At 40.7% G+C, this 19,738-nt stretch overlaps 1 protein-coding gene across 3 annotated transcripts in view; it reads left to right on the plus strand.

Moving 5' to 3' along the window:
- Positions 1–9,861, plus strand: part of Unc13c (unc-13 homolog C) — a 483,555-nt gene extending 473,694 nt beyond the window's left edge. For all 3 annotated transcript variants that reach the window (XM_060384763.1, XM_060384762.1, XM_060384764.1), the window contains 3 exons: positions 4,408–4,500; positions 6,062–6,221; positions 8,836–9,861. In XM_060384763.1, coding sequence (XP_060240746.1) covers positions 4,408–4,500; positions 6,062–6,221; positions 8,836–9,121 — 539 coding nt within the window. In that variant the 3' untranslated portion in view covers positions 9,122–9,861. The remainder of the gene's footprint in view (positions 1–4,407; positions 4,501–6,061; positions 6,222–8,835) is intronic.
- Positions 9,862–19,738: the final 9,877 nt, after the last annotated feature.

Raw genomic sequence — 19,738 nt, forward strand, 5'->3', positions numbered from 1 at the left:
TCCCACAGCAGTCAGTATTGAATGTCAGATCCCCTGCAGCTGTAATTATAGGTGGTAGTTGCTGCCTGACTGTCACTCAGTCCCCTTTGTCCACTAGACAGTTCCAATCAACCTTCAGAAGCCTGATTAAGCACTCCCTCCTCCCTCCCTCCCCCATGGCCCACATAATGACAGCTCTGAAGTAGTGTGATACCGAAGTAGTTGAGCCCTGTGGTCCTTCACCAAAGATACCTCATTCATCCACAGAACCTAATAATACTGTGGAAATCCTAGAAGCCTTCCTGTAATAGTTAGTACACTGATGTTGTTAACTCTACAACCCACAGGAACAGCCAAGTTAAGGTGGATGGGGTAGAATTTAACAGTAACTACATACAAAGACATAGGCAGGATGTAACACAACATACTGACATAGGGACAGTATGAGAGCCTCCCTTTGACAAAAGCTACACAGGAATGGAAGAGGTTAAAAGCCAGAGAAGAGAACAGCACCTAAAGTGGGATGCTTGAAGAAAATTTGTTACAGGATCCAGCCATCCAAGGAAACCCAGAGGATAGTACCTACAGAAAACACCTGGGGTGAACTATCCTGCCCTTTCTCTTCTAGCTAGGATTCTCCAGGGGCCAAACCCATGTTGACACTGGAGTATAAGTACAACTGACGCTACGTACAGTCTACAAGCCTCTTGGAGCAAGTAGGAAGGCATAGATGATGACTTGAGAGTAATTAATGTGTCTGCTTCTAGCATTATCAGGTATTGGTGCTCTCAAGGTAAAGCCAGTACATCTGGCCACAGTGTCAATAGGAAAAGTTCTTCATTACATTAGGTTATTAGCTCAGAGGTACCTGTGTATATTTGCAAGCCTCAAAAGATTAAGTGGAAATATTCCACTAAAAAAAAATCTTGTTGCTAAAATTTACTGGGTTCCCCTAGTGTAATTTATAATAGAAAATGCATCTGCTTTTAAATGGAGTAGGATAAAATACTAAAGAATAAACCTCCAATAAGTACAATATATACACAGACACAGGATAAAGTGCAGGGCTGGGGAGGTGACCCCAAGGTTTTAACGGCCCTTGCTGCTCTTCTGGGGGACCGAGGCGAGGTGCAGTTCCCGGCCCACACACATGGCAGTTTGCAACCATCTGTAACTCCAGTTCCAGGGGATCTGATGCCCTCTTCTGCATCCTGTAGATACTGTACCCAGGTGGCACATGTGCATACACAGAGGCAACACAATAATACGCCTAAGAATAATCTTAAATGTAATCAGTATGCGAAAGACCTGAGTGTTTGAAAAAGAAATACCTAGAGTTATGTGTGTATGGGGCTGGGAGGTCGATCCTGCATGGAGAGTAAAGCGAGAGGCATATCATCCTGCATAGGAAAACTCCAGCATACGCTTATTACCAGTGTGGGGACGGTATAGATTATTTTTCCACTGCTCTTAAATCACAGGAGCCCAGCTGTGCGCCCTACTGTTCCCTTACTGCTGTCACAGTCTGCATTCTTATTGTCTAAGTTGTTGAAACCATCTGGGGTGAGGGGCCTTCCTTCTCTTCCTCCCTTGAAAATTCACTTACATAATGATTCCTTCTCAGTGTCAAATGCAGCCTAAAATGGTGACTTAAGAGGGCATCTTAGTGGTGAACAACAGGCTCCCATCCGTATACTGATCCTGGTTATGCAGTCAGTATTTACCATAAATATTCAACATTTTATGTTTCATCACTTGCAAAATCTTCAGGTTTCATTATGCCCTTTTTCAAATTTGGGTTTGCTGTTTTTGCCCCCTTCACCTTTCCCCTGCCTCTCCTCCTTCCCTCCTCTCCCCTTCTGCCACCCCCACACTCACTCACTTCCTATCTGCTCTCATGTGACCTGTCACCACACCTCAGCCCTTCATTCCCATCTGTGATCTCCCACCTAGTTTCAATCTATAGTCACTCTCCCATTATCTATGTAAATAGAAACATTAAAAGCAAGAATCTGCCTCCGAGGCCACGTGGTGATTCGTCTTTGAGACAGGGTCATCTCATTCAGTGTAAAGCTTTTCAGTTCCGGAGACATAACAAATCTCTCTATGCTAAGGTATGGGCTCCTTCAGGTATGTGCCTAGGAGAGGTATAGCTGGGTCACGTGGTCTTTCTGTTTTTAATTTTTTGAGGACCTTTTATGCTTATTGTTGCAGTACTTTGTACCTTACTCTCAACAGCTGTGGACAAGGTGTCTTTTCCCCATAGCCTCTCCAGCATTTGTCTCAACTGCCTTTCTGGTCACAGCCACCGTGACTGGGGTAATATGGAATCGTAGTGGTTTTGTTTGTTTCCCTTTTTCTGATAGATATGGATGCTGAGCATTCTTTAAAATATTGGACTTTTATGGGTTTTTTTTAAACTATTCATTTCATTACCCCTTATTGACCGACAGTTTTGTGGATTTATGTTTAATTACTTTATTATAGTCTAGATGTCTGTCTGAAGTAGAGCTGGCCAAGATGGCCTCCCTTGCTACGCAGCAGCGTTTTCATTTCATATGGTCTTGTGTGTTGATTCTCGGGACTGTATCCTGAGTAATGGGAGTCCTGCTCAGAAAATTCCTGCCTGTACCTACAACCTAACTGTAACTTTCTACGTTTCCCTCTGGCAGGTTCAGCAGTTCAGGTTTCCTGAACTAATTTTTTTTTTCTCCTTGACACCTTTTATCAAAGATCATCTGCACATAGCTGTGTGTGTTTATTTCTGGACTGCCTTATTCTGCTAGTTTATCTGTTCCTTTGTTTTTCTGTGCTCCTGCCACACTTGACTCTATAAGCACACAATAGTTCAAAGTCAGCTAGGGCACCTCCAGCAACCTGCTCTCTACTTAGGCCTGTGTTGGCTATATGTGGTCTTTCATGTTTCCTTCTCTTAAGATGCATTTTCTAATTATGTGAAGAACACCACTGGATTTTATTTTTTGACATAGCTTCCTGATAATAGTCCTTGCTGTACTGGAACACTATATACTGGTCATTATTTAGACCAGGCTATCCTCAAACACATGGAGATTAAAATACCTCTGCCTCCCCAGGTGCTAGGATTAAAGCGTGCGCCACCACTCCTGGCTGGTCATTGGAATTTTGATGGCAGTTGCATTAAACCTGTAGGTGACTGTTGGCAATACGGTCCTTGTCACGGCGTTAATTCTACCCATCCAGGAGCATGAAGCCTCTCCATTGCCTGGTGTCTCCCTTCTTGTCAGCACCCCAAAGTTCTCACTGTAGAAATCTTTCTTCTTTGGTGGGGTTGGTTCCTGGGAACTTCATTGGGGTGGGAGCTGTTCAAAAGAGATGGCTTTCCTCATTTCTCAGCAACCTCATTTTATTGGCATGAAAGCTACTGAATTATGTGTGTTGACTTTGTATCTTGCAACTTTACTGAAAATGGTTGTTAAATTTAAGCGTTTTCTGGGTGAGCTGTGGAGTCTCTGGAATATAGAAGCATGTTGTGTGTGGATAGGGACAGTTTCAGTGAAATACCTCAGTGATTCGTTTTCAAGAAAGATTCCCTGAACAGTTCATTTGTGGTCGGCTTGAGGTTCCAGGCCACAGAGCAGGTGGTAGCAGCTTCGTGTACACTAGGAAAACAATGTCACAATATTTTGTAAGTGAAAAGATATATGGTGAAATAGTGCACATGCTTCAAGCTGGTGTTTTCATAATCGTTATATTAATAGGTGTGAGTATGGAAAGTGGTTGGCATTCTCTTCGTTTTAGACACGAGAAAGCTGATACAGAAGAACACACTAGATTCTGTAGGATCACAGATGTATAAGAATGCAGCAATGGCCTGGATTTATTTATCTGCCCCTAAATGACGAGACTCTTGTAGCTAGGTCCAAGCCATGACTCACTGTGACTATGGTGGACTTACCGACCCTGTAGGTGATCTGTGTGTACATTCTAAGCTTACCTATAGCAATAACGCTTAGTGTCCCTTAGTCTCTCTTGTCCTATGCTGAGCTTCATGGGAGTGGAGCTCGGCATGCAGACTCGTTGTTTTGGTTCTTGGGGCTGTGCTGTCTCACAGTGTAGGACTTTCTTAATAAGACCGTGCAAAGCAACAATGTAATCAGCACAGCGTGATTAGCACAGAGAGGGGGGAACTGAACATTTTCATGTCGGTAGGCAGCGAGCATCCAATGTATTTCTACTGAGTGAATGTGTGGTAGGCAGTATTTGCAGTAATAGGCCTTAAAAAATGGCTCTACCCAAGTCCAAAGCCTGCACTGTCAACTCCATGAGTATCGATCAGTACCCAACATGAGATATTACTAGACATGAGCATTTAATCTTTAGGCAAAGAAAACAGATGTCCACAGATATGTAGTCTGAACATGCTAAGTACATTTCTTCCATTTGCAGGTCGCTCCTCCAAAGACACTGTCGGCCAGATCTCTGTCCATGTGGATGTCACCACCACCCCAGGGACTGGAGAGCATAAAGTCACCGTAAAAGGTACATCTGGATGATACGACCCATTCTGCGGTGAACTGGGCCAATTCAAAACAAGTTAAAGTATACAAATGCAAGTTTATGGGGAGCAGTTCTCGGTGGGTTCAGGAAAGCTGCCGTGCGGGGGGGGGGGGGGACAGCACATTCAGAGGGAGGAGAGAGGGAGGGAAGAAAGAAAATGCAGCGAGAGAGAGGAGAGGGAACCAAAATGTCTGGATTAGATAGTGAAGCGCCTCTGGGGGTAGGAAGAGTTCTCCTGGGTTGGAGAGTTCAGGGTACTGGGCAGGGTGTGCTAGCCATGCCCTGTAAGGACCAAGGGATGCTGGGAGAATCTGAGGGTCAGGTCTGCCTTGGTTCAAAAGGCACCTTAGCTGCTTGTCCCAGCTCTGAAGCCCAACACTGGGGTGCAGATACATCACCTAATAACCTTCACCATCTACAGAAATCATATGAAAACCATCACTTCTCTTGTATATAATTTTTAAATGTTAACTGCTATAGGATGTGACTAAAACTTCTTCAGAAAAAAAACAAATTCTTAACCTTAAAACATGTAAAGACTTGATACGTTGTGAGCTAAATTTCAAAAGTGGATTTATTTTACCATTAAATATAATTTCTCAAACTGATCTGTATTTTCTTAACTAGTCACATAATCTACTCATTTTATGTGAACTCTAACTGGTTTTCCTTGTTAATAAATGGCTCGATGTTATAAAAACAAATGAGCCCTGCTTTCCAACTGAAAGGTTTCATTAAAAATCTGCCATTTTGTTGAACATTCCCATATTCTATTTTTATTGTAGACTTGCTCATTTTAATATCCAGTTTGGTCCCCCAATGTATCTTTTCATTTCACCATGTTCCTAAACTTCTATGGATTGGAAGAGATTATATGACAAATACGTAGGGGAAAAACAAATCCAAAGTACTCCTGCTTATACAGAATCAGGGGTCAGTATTCTTCAGTGTCTTTTAAAAATATGTACATATCAATCCCCATAGTTTTAGTCTGTAGCAGTAGAAATTTTGAGATACTTTCCTACTGATAGCCAAGACCAACCAAGGGATATAAACATGTTTATTTAGAATTGTTTGTGAGTCCTGAAATAGGAAACAGCCATAGCATTTAGTATATGATGGAATTTGCAACTGGGAAAGAAATAATGAATTAGATGACCATGACAAAGTTTTGTAAATAATGCTGATTATAAAAATATCTATAATCTATGGTGGTCTGATTTTTGCACGGATATTGAAAGTATGTGCACTAACATAGGCTTAGTTTTAATCTATTTTCTAAATGTTTCATGATGGCGCTTCCCTCGTGCTTATGAAAAATCATTAGGGTTTTACCTTGCCTTATAAGGGCCATTCACATGAATGAAAGCTTCAAGTTGAGCTTTTCCTTTAAAGGAGCTTTCCTGGGCATCGAAGGTTTCAACTTGTGGGACGTTTCTTGTTGGTATAGTCAGAACACACTCAAATGCAAGCCCCCGCCCAGCGGAAGACGCTAGATTCCACCCACATGCTCATCAGCTAAAACTTGGCTCCTGCTTTTCAGTGATTGCGATCAACGACCTCAACTGGCAGACCACCGCCATGTTCCGTCCCTTCGTGGAAGTGTGCATGCTGGGACCCAGCCTAGGGGACAAGAAGAGAAAACAAGGGACAAAGACAAAAAGCAACACGTGGTCACCAAAGTACAATGAAACCTTCCAGTTGTAAGTCAGAAACAAAACGCTTCTTGTTCACTTAACTGGATGCTAGTTGGTTTGCAGCTAAAACCTACGGGAAGATTCTGAGTGGGAAGTAAAACCCACAAGTCTCCTCCCATTTTCCACACGGCAAGCAAGCGAGGCTTGATTCATTTCCTCAGCAGCTGTGTATATCAGGCGGTGTTACAGGCGCTGAACACAGCAGCTGGCCTGAAATGCTGTCATAGAAATGTCTTTCTAGAGATGAGAGATTCTTTTAAAAAAAGTGTGATTATCATGATCAAGTGGAAGGCTGCCACATTTAAAGAAGCGGTATACAATGGGAAGGAGGGTGAGACTAAATGACTTTGGTGAAGCCTTCACGTAGAAGTGCGGTTTTCAGTTCTTGAGGGGGCCTAGAGGGTTTTCCAAATGAAAAGCTGAATTCCAAATATCTGTCTTTAAATGATAGTGTTGGTTGTATAGACAGAAAGTCACAGGGAAGCGAGACCAAGTGTGTGATGATACCCTGTACCTTTCCAGTACAATAGCCCAGGAGATAAAATAGCCACTAGCCAGATAGAAAGAAAAATGAACCTTCTGAATGTGATGGGAGAATTTACATCTGACTAGAGGTAGAATGCAAGACTGTTTGATGATTGAGACCTACTTTACAAACATGTCCAAAAAAAGAGGTTTGTAAGGGAAGGCACAGAAGGGCATTACCAAAGTTGAGAAAGGAAAAATTTGTCAGTCCCTTCACGAGAAACAGATCTTCCATGAAGAGAAGGCACCTACTTACTCAAGGCAAACACAACAGGAAACTGAGGTATCAAAACCTCTTACTCTTATTGATGTCCTTGTAGGAGGAATTGTTCAAAATCCACCGGAAGCTGGAACAGGGGAAACTCTAGCACTGCAGTGCCATGTCGGCATTGCACTGTGAAGGCAAGATACTTGACTACAAGAACCTTGATCCAGGTTTGGGGCCTGATCCCCAAGGTAGATGATAATTGACTGAGGTGGTGACGATAACAGCAAGAATTTTTGTTTTAATCTCTTCATTTGGAGATCCCTTGGCATCTTAACAAGAGATATCAAATACATAATTGGATAACTTAAGATTAGTATGGAGAAAAATTCTCAAGTTCTGTATCTGTATAAATGAGCTGACCCAGAAATGAACATAAAACAGAGTCCATATGCCCTTGAGAGAGCTAAGGCAGATGGTCAAGGCAAGGCAGCTGGGTCTTCATAGGAGGTTCCCAGCCAGCCCTATGTAGTGAGTCCCTGTCTCCTGCCATGTGTATCAATAGTCCCGATATCACCACAGTGACTCTGCTAACAAACCAGCTCTTATGTCTGTAGCCTTCCCTTCAAGTCACACAAGAACCTTGATCTAGTTTAAATGTCTTTACCATCTACAACATCTACTTTCTGGGCCAAGATACAGCTGTAATATCATGAGGCACCAAGCCAATGTTCTTGGGAAAGCCAGTGATTTCAATACACAAGGCCACTCCTGTCTTGTTCTGCTCTTCTGATTCTTACCCATCAGAATGCCATCTTCTTGCCTGTTTGTCTTATTTCTCTAAATAAATGACCAGTTTAGCCACCAGTGTCACCTGTAAACAAACATCTGTCTGCACAAGATGCTTCAGAAAAAAAAAAAATATATATATATATATATATATATATATATATATCACTGCTATTTGAAAGTTGCCACTGGTGACAAATAGATGAACATTCTTGAGAAAGACAAGACTATCTGAGCTGATTAAAACAAGGGCTAGAGAAAGAAATATTCCCTGCTTCCTGCCCCTTACCTCCCTAACATGCCATTCTATACAGCAGCAAGCTGTGTCTGGCTGTTACTTGTATAGGCTAAGTGTTTTCAGAGGGAAGAATGGACACTGTAGCACCAACCTCTCCTGAAACTGATGTACTCTGGACATACATAGCAATTATACATCTTTTTTTTTTAATAAGACAAAAATAACTTTATTGGAACTAGCTGACAAGTGGATCCACAATAGAGGATTAGATTGTCATAACAATCCAGTAGGAGTTGACTGTGTTTGAAGTACAAGTAATAGGAGAGGACAATCTGGATCCCACAATTATACATCTTAAGAATGGTGCTTCACAGTCTGTTCTCCTGAGAAAAGGCCCCTGGAGAGAAAAGCTTCTCTGGAAGGCAGGGGTAAAGATTCTTTGTAGCTGACAAGGAAATAGCACAGAGACTGTCCCAACAGTATCCCTCACCCAGGTTCTATTATGGTTATCGATACAGAGCCTCTCTTATCTAATACACTGTAATATTCGATTCACCAACCCTATTTGATGTTCTCACCGTCAGTGAAGTAAGCAGGTACAGGCATCTCAGGACATCTGTAAATGTAGCTCTACACATTTGTAGAGGACGATGTCAAAAAGTCTGACATACCTGCAACAAAGCATCATTTTTATATCTAGGGGGAAATGTATGTTTGATTTCTAAGCAATACCTGTATAATAATGATCTAATATGTAAAAAAACGGAGTTGATCCAGTACTCTGGCCATATAGCAAGCTGTGAGTGAAGTTTAACTGTAGCTGAGTCCAAGTTTGACTCATCTCATATCTTTGATCCATACAGCATGCTGGGTGCTGAAAACCGCCCAGGAGCCTACGAACTTCACCTCTCAGTGAAAGACTACTGCTTCGCCCGGGAAGATAGAATAATTGGGATGACAGTCATTCAGCTGCAGAACATCGCAGAGAAAGGGAGCTACGGGGCGTGGTACCCTCTCCTCAAAAATCTCTCTGTGGACGAAACTGGCTTAACCATCCTTAGAATACTCTCTCAGAGGACCAGCGACGATGTCGCTAAAGAGTTCGTGAGGCTCAAGTCTGAAACGAGGTCTACTGAAGAGAGTGCCTGAAACAAATACTTCAAAATGTCGTCTTCGTGAATTCATAAACCCCCCGTTGTTTGACCCGTACATGCATGTGAAAATTCACGGGAATGTTTAAACTCACTGCGTTTTGATGTTTGCCAGTAATCAACCACAAAGTCTACAAGGTATGTAAAAAAAACTTTTATACCAGTTCTGGTCTTTGAGAAATAAATGTTCCATGAAGTGCCAAAATTATGATGTAAAGTGAAACTTCAAAACTTATCTTTTACAATGTTCTTCTCATTGCCACTTTCTCTTCTATGAAGTAAACTACAAAAACATTCTGGAGTTTGTTCATTGGTTGTCTTTGTTAGCTTCATTTAGAGTGACCTATCGGGAAGCACCTATGACTCAACTTCTGTTCTGTTTACCCTCACCTTACTGTAGACACCTGGCAGATCCAGTTTTCTACCACACCTAGAAATGCAGCAACTTCTAGAAAGTTTGTAATTTTATAGTTGCAGATATATTGTGATGATTTTTTGCATACAAATTACAAGAGAAAAGGTGGGAAATATTTTATGCTGACCAGTTCCCAACCTTTCTAAAATATCACTGTGAAGAAATGCTTTCCGAGCAAACTTACACAAAGCAATGCTAAATAGTTTGTTAATGTTTGATATATTGATGAAACTGTGTTCTTTAAAACTGCCAAGCTCCCCCTCATCACATTTGTAATTTAAAAAAAAAAAAAAAAAAAAAGAAAGAAAGAAAAAATGGTAACCTGATGCATTTGCCATGTAGCATTGTCTCAGCTTTACCCTATTTCATTCTTTGGGAAGTCGTGAAATGCAAGAACTGTTTAACTTTCCTATGATAAGTTACTTCTTGGAGGGAAAACACTAACAATATTTATGACTACCTAACTCTACGACCAGATGTTTCTTTTAAAAATATTCAGTGGTCTATGCTGAATGCAGCACTTCTATGTATTGCAGAAAAACAAAAAGTGACATCTTCATACATACATACATATATATATAGGAGGGGAAATGTAAAATCTACTCCAAGTAAATTGCTCATGATTTTGTAATTCACGTTCTTTCTATGCCCCAAATGCAACTTGGTTACAAATACTTGCCTTGTCTGGATTTTTTATGATTTGACTTTCCAGAGTCTGTATCTAAATATTTGGCTGCAGAACATCACTTTGCCACTGTCACCCACAGCTGTGAGCAGACTCCCCCCCCCCCAGGAACAGGAAGCTGTTATGTCGACTGTGTTGTGTAAACATGCCGGTCTAGTATGCGAGGAGCAGAAGCAGATTTGGCGCCATCTCTCTTAACCATTCCGCTGCTGGGTCTGAAAAACACACAGGCCGGTGCGATTGGCTAATTTGTGTTCAAATCTTCGGCGACTGCTTTGTTAATGACTTTTCCAAACGCCCAGTCTGATGCAATCGCTGGCATCTGCATTAATAAATGGATGTGTACTGAGCTCACGCAACATTTTTGGATGTTTTCTGCCTGCTTCTTTCGTCACCTAATAATGATAAGACACTAGTAATGCAGTGTTAGTAGTGATCCCGCGTGCAATGATATAAACAACTGCATGTTGCAATATAATGCACCAAGGGTAGAGAGAATTAACATAATAATGTAATCATCCAGAACGGGTTGCGGGACGGCGGTAAACCTATGAAGAAGAAAATTCACTGTTAAGGAAAGCTTCAACGACTATTGATAGCTATTTTATAAATGAAGAATTCATTCAATTCTATCATGATTTAGCTTTGGAGGAGCTCACTAATGTCAGAGCGTGAAACACCGGGAAAAGGGGTAGATCACGTCTACACTGATCACTCCATGGCAATGGTGGGCTAAGGATACTGTTTGTATCGACTAGATCACTCTGTTAGGTCTTATTTGTAAGAGTTTTAAATTTTAAATATGTGTACACGTGGATCGGTATTGGCTCGCATGGCGGTGGGTGCTCACAGAGTCCAGCAGAAGGGGACAGAGTCCCTGGAGCTATAGTTCCAGGCCGTTGTGAGCTGTTTGACCTGGGAACCGAACCTGAGTCCTTTAGAAGAGCAGCAAGTGCTCCTGACCACTGAGCCATCTCTCTTGCCACTCAGTCCATCTTTTAAATACATATGCAGTGTGTTAAATGTTGAGTAGTAGTATGAATTAAGTCTAGTTTTTACTAGACACTAACTTTGAAGTGGTTGTAAATACGGTTTCTCTATAGACTCTTCCTCCAAAGGCAGTGCTATGTCTCTTATGGTCACTTCTCCATAATCACAGTCACAATCAACTTTGCTGCAACCTCTGTCAACACAGTGGCTCCAGGACTGTGTGGCAGTTTATCCCTGTCACTCCAGATAAAACACACAAAGGCCAAATCCTGTCATTCAGGTGCAGGTAAACCTCACACTGCAAGTGCTTAAAAACTGCCAAATATTGAAAGGTAAACCATTGAAAACCTTAACGTAGCAGTCCTCATTCAAAGGTGTTCAGTTGGATACCTTAAGGTAATCAACAAGATATTCCATTTACAGCTTGCTTGGAGTCACCCCTTCTGGATTACCTTATAGGTCAACTCTAAATAAGCCACATATGAAAGTGAGGATCCCAATTTAATGTCTCTCATTTGATCTCACTGTAATGCTCGACAGGATGTTTATCTTACCCTTTCACTATCTCAGTTATATAAATAAATGACTATACAACGTAGCTTTTCTTAATAGACTAATTTAGCACCTTCAGTATTTTTGCTCAAATAGTGAAGCATAATCGTACTTAGCAGAAAGTTAGGGAACATACATGGGTAGGTCTGACTCTTCCTTCACTACATGGAAGCTTCCTGAGCACACAGAACCCCCCCCCTCCTGTGTGACCTGTGTTGATATTCGCTCACCTCACCTTCAAATCAGGCCCTTTATGCTCGGGCATCTCTGGTCAGTAGTCTGCCTGGCTCAAGCTTCGACTGTTTGGCGGGCTTAAAACCTATGACGTGAGACACAGAAGAAGAGATGGACCCGCTTTTAATACATATTTATCTTAAATGCCCATTTTTTTCAATGTGTGACAAGTTTGAAAGGTCACACTTAGACCCACGTTTTATTTGTAGATCATTTTTCCTCCCATCATCTATACAGTGATTTTTGAAATCTGGATATGGTTATTTTATCTCGTCTCTCCATCCCGGGGATTGTGAATAAGGATTCAGCTGTTTGATTAACCATTGGTCTATTTGTCTGTTTGATAGGAAGAGAATGTTTGTAACTGTAGAGTGTCTTAGAAACAGAAGGAAATCCTATCATTTGTGACAAGGATAATCTGAATAGGTTAATTGAGAAAAGCCAGGTACACAGAGAAACACTGAGTGTGCTCACTCACATGCACAGTTTGAGAGAGTTGGACCCATATAAAGGAGAACAAAATAATGGTTACCAGTTTCTAAGGCATGGAAGCTCCTAGGAAGCTAAGATGTGAGTTAGGAGGAAGAAAACCAGGAGATCTATTGTCTATAATGGTGACTGTAGTTAAGAAAACTGTATTCTAGACTTAAAACTTGAATGAAGAGTGGACTTTCTCTGGGTTTGCCATACCAAAAATAGTTTCTGAGGCTACACATGTATTCAAAACCTGATTTGGCAATTCTACGCCGCAGACATAAATCAAAACTCACACTGTTCGCTATATGTAATTTTTACTTGTCATAAAGAAAGTATGATACTGTATCAAACCTACATAACTGAAAACATTTCAATTTATAATTTGGAGACAGGATTTCTATAAATTACCTTAATGCCAATAGAAATGTTTTCGTATTTTAGCATGTAAACTGAGAAAACTAAAACTTTGTAAATATTGGAACTCAAGATTTGGTCCAATGACGGGGAAAAGAATTTAGTAAAGTCTCACCACCATGCCTGCCCTCAAACATGAGCCGAACAAGAATGACACCAATGAACAGGCCAAGGTGGATGGGGAAAAGCCCATGAGGCCTCAGGCCTACACAAAGAACTATAATCAACTGGAAAACTGGGAGTGGGAGAGATGGCCTTCCCCAGGGGAGAGGACCTCCAGTACCAAACAGCTAGTCCTTAAAACACATACAAGTAGCATTGTATAGACTGAACAGATTATGTTTGGGAATATACATGTATGTATACATACATATATGACTGCTATAACTGTTAGTATTTTGGAACACAACCTGCTCCTGGGTTACCCAGCAACTTATGATGTCATCATGTGTCACCAGCCAGGTGGAAGGTGTGGTTACCTTGCCCCTTAAAGGGCCAACCCTGTCATGTGGTCTCTCTCTTACTCTCCTCTTTCTCTTTCTCTCTCTTTCTCTCTTTCTCTCTCTTTCTCTCTCTCTCTCTTTCTCTTTCTCTCTCTCTCTCTCTCTCTTTCTCTCTCTCTCTCTCTCGGTGCCCCATTCCCCTTTCTTTCTCTCTCCCCACCATGTCCTGTTCTCCCACTCCCTCCATACCCACTTACTAAACCTCTGGCATAGAAGATCGGTTGACCCCAGCCTCATATTTCTTTAATAATAACTAACAATAACACTTTTCAAAAAACAGGTCATCAATTTGAAGGAGAGCAGGGACGGTATATAGGAAGATTTGGAGGGAGGAAAGGGAGGAAAATAACAAATTATAAAATCTCAAAAAAAAAGTTTAAATGCTATTTTAGGTGAAGATGAAGTATAATAAATTTAAAGACATCAGTGTTAAGTAACTTTTTAAAAATATGGCTAACCTTTATCAGGAAATTTTGAGCATGAAGAAAATAGGAGAAATTATTTTTAAAGACTTAATTATTTTAAATTATGTGTGTATCTGTGATTTAATTATTGTAAAGTGTGTGTGTGTGTGTGTGTGTTTGTCTATGTATATGTACACATGAGTACAAAGGCTTGCCGAGGACAGAGGTGTCATGCTCCCTGGAGCTGGCAGTATTGGTAATAGTGAGCTACCCTACATGGGTGTTGGGAACCAAACCTGGATCTTTTGTGAGTCTAAGAAGAAGCATTTTTAACCACTGGGCCATCTCTCCCACCCACGGGGGAAATTATTAATGTTAATAGAGAATCTAAGACACAAAGCATGAAATCATCAGGGACATGAGAATAATTAAAAGTATTTCGTACGAGGACTATCTGTTAACAGATGAGTTAATCAAGAGATTAACTCATGTAGCTATGTACTAGAAAATGCTTGTCAACAAAGCCACAGAGTTTTACTAAATTGAATATGAAAGACAATATTGATAATAATTTAGTCCTCAAGTTTGGCGATGACTAATTCAGAGCTTTTCCTCATAACACAGGAAAAGCATATTCGCTGGTCAGTATGTACTCAGTGAGGTGTAACAATTACTTTACATGAAAACCAGCCATACCTTTAGAGGCTATACAGTTGATCTGGGTTGAGCTGTAACTCAGAACAAAAATGTGCCCAAATTCATAAGGTGCCCTCTGAGACACTTTTCTTTTTCCAACAAAGATTTGCAATTGTTTTGTCTTTGACCAGATTTTCCTTAGCATTAAGAACACAGGGAGTAATTGTGCCAAACAGAGGGCTCATGCAGTATTTGTAAGGGATGCTTACTGACAAGATTTCAACCACCAATTAAAAGATGCAGATTGGGGCTGGAGAGATGGCTCAGCAGTTAAGAGCACTATCTGTTCTTCCAGAGGTCCTGAGTTCAGTTCCCAGCAACCACATGGTGGCTCACAACTATCTACAATGAGATCTGATGCCCTCTTCTGGCATGTAGGTGTACGTGCAGCTAGAGCATTCATATACATAAAATAATTTTTCAAAGATGCAGATTAATCGAATGTGTTAAGAAAAACATGACTTAACTAAATGTTGTCTCTGAGAAACTCATCTTGACAATGACATTCAAAAGCAGCATCAATAGAAAGACACCAACCTATGAAGCAAATAGCTGGAATGACAGAATAGGTTTCAAAACTAGTCAGAAGAAATAAGGAAAGTAGGTTAGGAGACCAGGAAACAGTTCATTAAGAAGATTGAACTGCAAATATGGCTACACCAAATATTGGGGCTTCCAATTTGTAAAGCAAACAATAAAGGTCATAAAAGGTCAAGTAAGCCCTCATACAAAAAGAGGGCTTGTATCTTACCAGATTATACTGAAAAAACAAAGTCAACTGCAAGAACAACCACAGAAACTATGCAAATTGTTGAATACTGATCAATACATTTTTAATGATCAGGGAGCAATTTTAAAAAAAATCAGGGAGGAAATTTGTAATTTTAAAGAATCAAAGTAAAATGATAGCACAGCCTGCCCAAATTTTGAGGTATAGCTAAGGCAGCTCTACAAGGACCATTTAATGTTGTCAGGACTTACTTTAAAATACCAAAAACAGGGGGTTGGAGAGATGGCTTGGAGATTAAGAACACTGACTGTTCTTCCAAAGGTCCTCAGTTCAATTCCCAGCAGCCACATGGTGGCTCACAACCATCTAAAATGAGATCTGGTGCCGCCTTCTGGTCCATTGGCACCCAAGAAGGCAGAATGCTGTGTCAATAATAAGTAAATAAATAAATCTTTAAAAAAAATACCAAAGCTATCTCAAATAAATAACTTAATAATGTGTCTTAAGATTCTAGAAATCCAAGAAGACAACAAACCCAAATGCAGTGAACAACAACAATTAGTACAGGTTAGGGCTGAAAATGAGTCTAAGGAAGAGTTCTTAGAATTAAGAAAACAAGGACTTGATTCTTTAGGGAGAGAAGATGGACAAATTAACAAAAATAAAAATAAGGCACACATTGATAAAATTAGAAATTAAGAGGGAGCAACGAACACTAGCGGAAGCCAGATTTTTAGGGAACACAACTATTTTTAAGGGTGGATCTCATGGCCAGCAGCAGGTGGCCAAGAAAACCAACTCAAGCCCATCTTTGGAGTTTCTTTGGCTCCTAATATCATGTCGGGGCTTTATTTTATTTTATTGTTTTACCCTACATGCTTTGCATATATATTATGGCTTCTGGTTTTGTGTCTTTTGGGGGGATTTCTAATGTATTTCTGCATCTCTATTTGTTTCTTGTGTCTATTCCTGGGCTCATTTTCTTCTGTTTGCTTGTTTTGTCCTCTTCTGATTTGCTTGTGTTTGCTTTATCTTATTATATTTTGTTTTATTTTCTTATTGTCCCTTCGATGCCTGTTTGTTTTCTAATGAGAGACAGAAAGAGTGTGAATCTATATGGAAGGGAGGGTGGGAAGGAACTGGGAGAAGTAGGAGAAGGAGAAACCATAATCGGAATATCTTGTATGAAGATAAAATCTATTTTCAGTAAAAGATAAAGTAAAATAAGAAATGAAAATATATATACTCCAAAACAAAGATACATGACCTAATCACTTGAAAGTAACACATAAAATAAGTTAGGTATGTTAGGACAGTTCAATGGATGAGATGAGGAATGGAAAATGAAGATTTGGGTAAACTGAAATCTCAGTATGGCTGCCTGAAGAGACCAGTATAATGACAATACCAGTCAACATGCCAGCATGAAAGGAGAAATTCCATGTGGCCCTACACCTGAACAAAGAGCTGCAGGCAATCTGACGGCTGCTCGGAAGGCATTAGTTGGGACAAGGCTGCCCAATCTCAAATGGTCATCCCTGAACACACATGGATGTGACGGGTAACATCAAATAGAATCTGTAGGCTATCTATACATGTGTGCCTCTATACATATATACATATATATTTGTATATGTGTAATAACAGAGAGAGCTCATGAATATGGGAGAGGGGAAACAGGAGTTAGATGGAAGAGGGGATAAGAGGAATGATGTAGACGAAATGCTTATGTATGAATTTCTCAAAACTTTTTTCAAAAGAAATTTAAAATTTTTAATATTTTAGAAAGTAAACATGTTTAAAAGCAGTGCAAATTACTCCTCATCCCTTCTAGAAAGTTGTATTTGGATCACAAGATAAACCCTAGGCTTGAGAGCCTTATTAAAAGAAGAACTATCAAACAGAAACCAGTGGCCTTTTAAATTTTAAGATCAATGCTCTTAGAAAAAGCTCCATGATCAGCAAATAATCTCCCCCTCAAATATGAGCTAATTCTGAGCACTTTGAATGTAACAGCATTCTTAAATACTGTTTTATTTGGAAAAATTTTCAAACGTCACAGAAGCACATTCCATGGATTCATGGGGTTTCAATCCCATGATCCGTCTCTTCTCCTGTAGAGTTCATCTTGGCAATGCTGAAAGAACGTAGGGACAAAATCGGATTTTCACCATTCAGTTCTTCTCGTTGCCATGGTGAGCACATTACTTAGCAATGGTACTGGTTTATGTTTCTTTTAAAATTATTTTTAAAACAAATGTTACTAAAAAAAAAAAACAGAATGTTTTTCATTGTTGTTTAATGAAAAGTGAATTACTGAGCCACAGTAAGAGGAAATATACTGAAATACTTTTTAGCTCAAAATTATTTTACAATCCTTTCATCCAGAACACAAAACTAAAGATAACTATTGGTGAAATACATTTTTAACATTTCACTTCCATTAGGAGAAAAGTTAGTAAATTAGGCAGTAAAGAGGCACCCAGGGGCACTTGACCTTCATTCATATTCACAGCTTCAACTTCCATCTCCCCCAGGGACCCCAGAACTTTGCACCACTTGGTTCTGTCCATTTCCAGGAGCCCTTGGCATCCATATCCAATTGGTTGCCCATATTTCAACCTACAAGACTAAGGTGCTGACTTCAAAAGCTTGTCTTCCAACCTGATGGCCTGACGTCTTTCCCTGCAAACAAATTACCTTCCGGTAAAAGAAGCAGACCAAGAGCTTAGTGGTGTTGAAGGACACGCTCTCCTCCCAAACCCAATCTGTGGCCAAAATTAATCTATGTAACTGTCCTGGACATCTCTCAAGCCTGCGTAAATTACTAGCTCTCTGCACTTTCGTGCTGCCCTCAAAGTCTTCCTCCTTTCCACTTGAATCCGCACATCCCTCATTCAATTCACTCCACAGTCTTGCTAAGTACGGCTTTCTAAAACGCCATTGCTTCAACACCAGTGCACAGCAGCTTCACAGTGTCTCGGTGACAAAAACAAACCTAACCCCACCTGAATGGGAACACCTGGTGGAGCCTGAAACCTCTCACATTCTTCTTGATCATCAGCAGTCCCTTCCTTCACTCCTGCGCTGATCATGATTCTTCTTTACAGGGGAAACTACCTGCCATCTGACCCTAGTCTCCCCTTTAAATATCTGTTATATTCTTTTTGTTATAGCGCTAAATAGCCATGGCAGCTATACATGTATGTGAGTATTTGATTAATGTTTGCCTGCATGTTCTGTCACCAAATACATGCTAGATGCTTTGGAAACTGGATTAGCTCTGCTTTGCTCATGCTGTGTTTCAATGCAGTTCCCAGAGTTTCCTTGGTTGCCTAGTGGTTAGAATTAGATGGTCTCCCCCGAGTACAGAACTTAGCACAGTATATGAGCCAATGCAGATGTTTATGGAGATATATATGTGTATGTATATGTAAACATATTTACATGTATGTGTTCTATAAACACATGTCTATTTCATTATATCTACATGCATAATAGATATAATAAGTGAAATAGGAATAGGTCAGATCATGGATATTTTATTTCCTTCACTGTTTCGTGCCTTGCATCTCCTAAAAGTAGGAATAAAAGTAACAGCTTTTAAAGATTATTTTTCCATTTAGAAAGGCTTGGAACCACTGGACTTTACTGAGATCAGTCAGTCTGTCTTACCTCTTAAAGCTGGTAGGCACTAGCCTGCCCAAAAGCTAGGCTTTCCCAGAACGACTAACAAGGAAACAGAAGGGGCCTCAGAAACTTACTTTTCCTGGTCTGATGAACCCATCACCACGCAAGACCTCAGCATCTGTATCCCATGAATGCACGTCCACCATCACTAAGAAAGTAAAGGGCCTGGAGCAATGGTTAGGGGTTAAGCATGCACACTGCTTCTGCAGAAGAACCAAGTTCAGTTCCCAGTAGCCGCATCTGGTGGTTCACGGCCACCTATCACTCCAGTGTCGGGAAGATCTAACATCATTGGCCTCCACAGTCACTTTTAATCAGGTATTTTTAAAAGAAAATAAGTGGGGCAGTGGTAGCTCACAGCTTTAATCCCAGCACTAAGGAGGCAGAGGCAGGTGGATCTCCAAATCGCAGGCCAGCCTGGTCTGCAGAGCAAGTTCTGGGCAGCCAGGATGACACGGAGAAACCCTGTCTCAGAAACAACAACCCCAACAAAACAGTTGGGAGTGGTGAGACTATGCCACTTTCTAGACTAAAAAAAAAGCAATAATGCTTCACTCTACCATGCAGAAATTCACAAGGAGTCAAAGTGACGAGGAAATGCTCAACCATAAACAAGCGCATTCGCCACCTCCATCTGCAAGGACCGTCATGGAGGAAATGGGTGAAAGAATGTGTGAACCGGAAGGTGGCGAGCGGTGCCATGAAATGCTATCTTCTGGACACGACGTGGTCATTGTCTTCATAAACTCATGGTAGCTGGAGTTAGCTACACAGAACCTGGACAAGATTGGGTCCACTGACAGGATGGAGGGAGGGTTTTGTGAG

This window comes from Meriones unguiculatus, chromosome 6 (assembly GCF_030254825.1).
Source record: "Meriones unguiculatus strain TT.TT164.6M chromosome 6, Bangor_MerUng_6.1, whole genome shotgun sequence".
In the NCBI taxonomy this organism is placed as follows: domain Eukaryota; kingdom Metazoa; phylum Chordata; class Mammalia; order Rodentia; family Muridae; genus Meriones; species Meriones unguiculatus.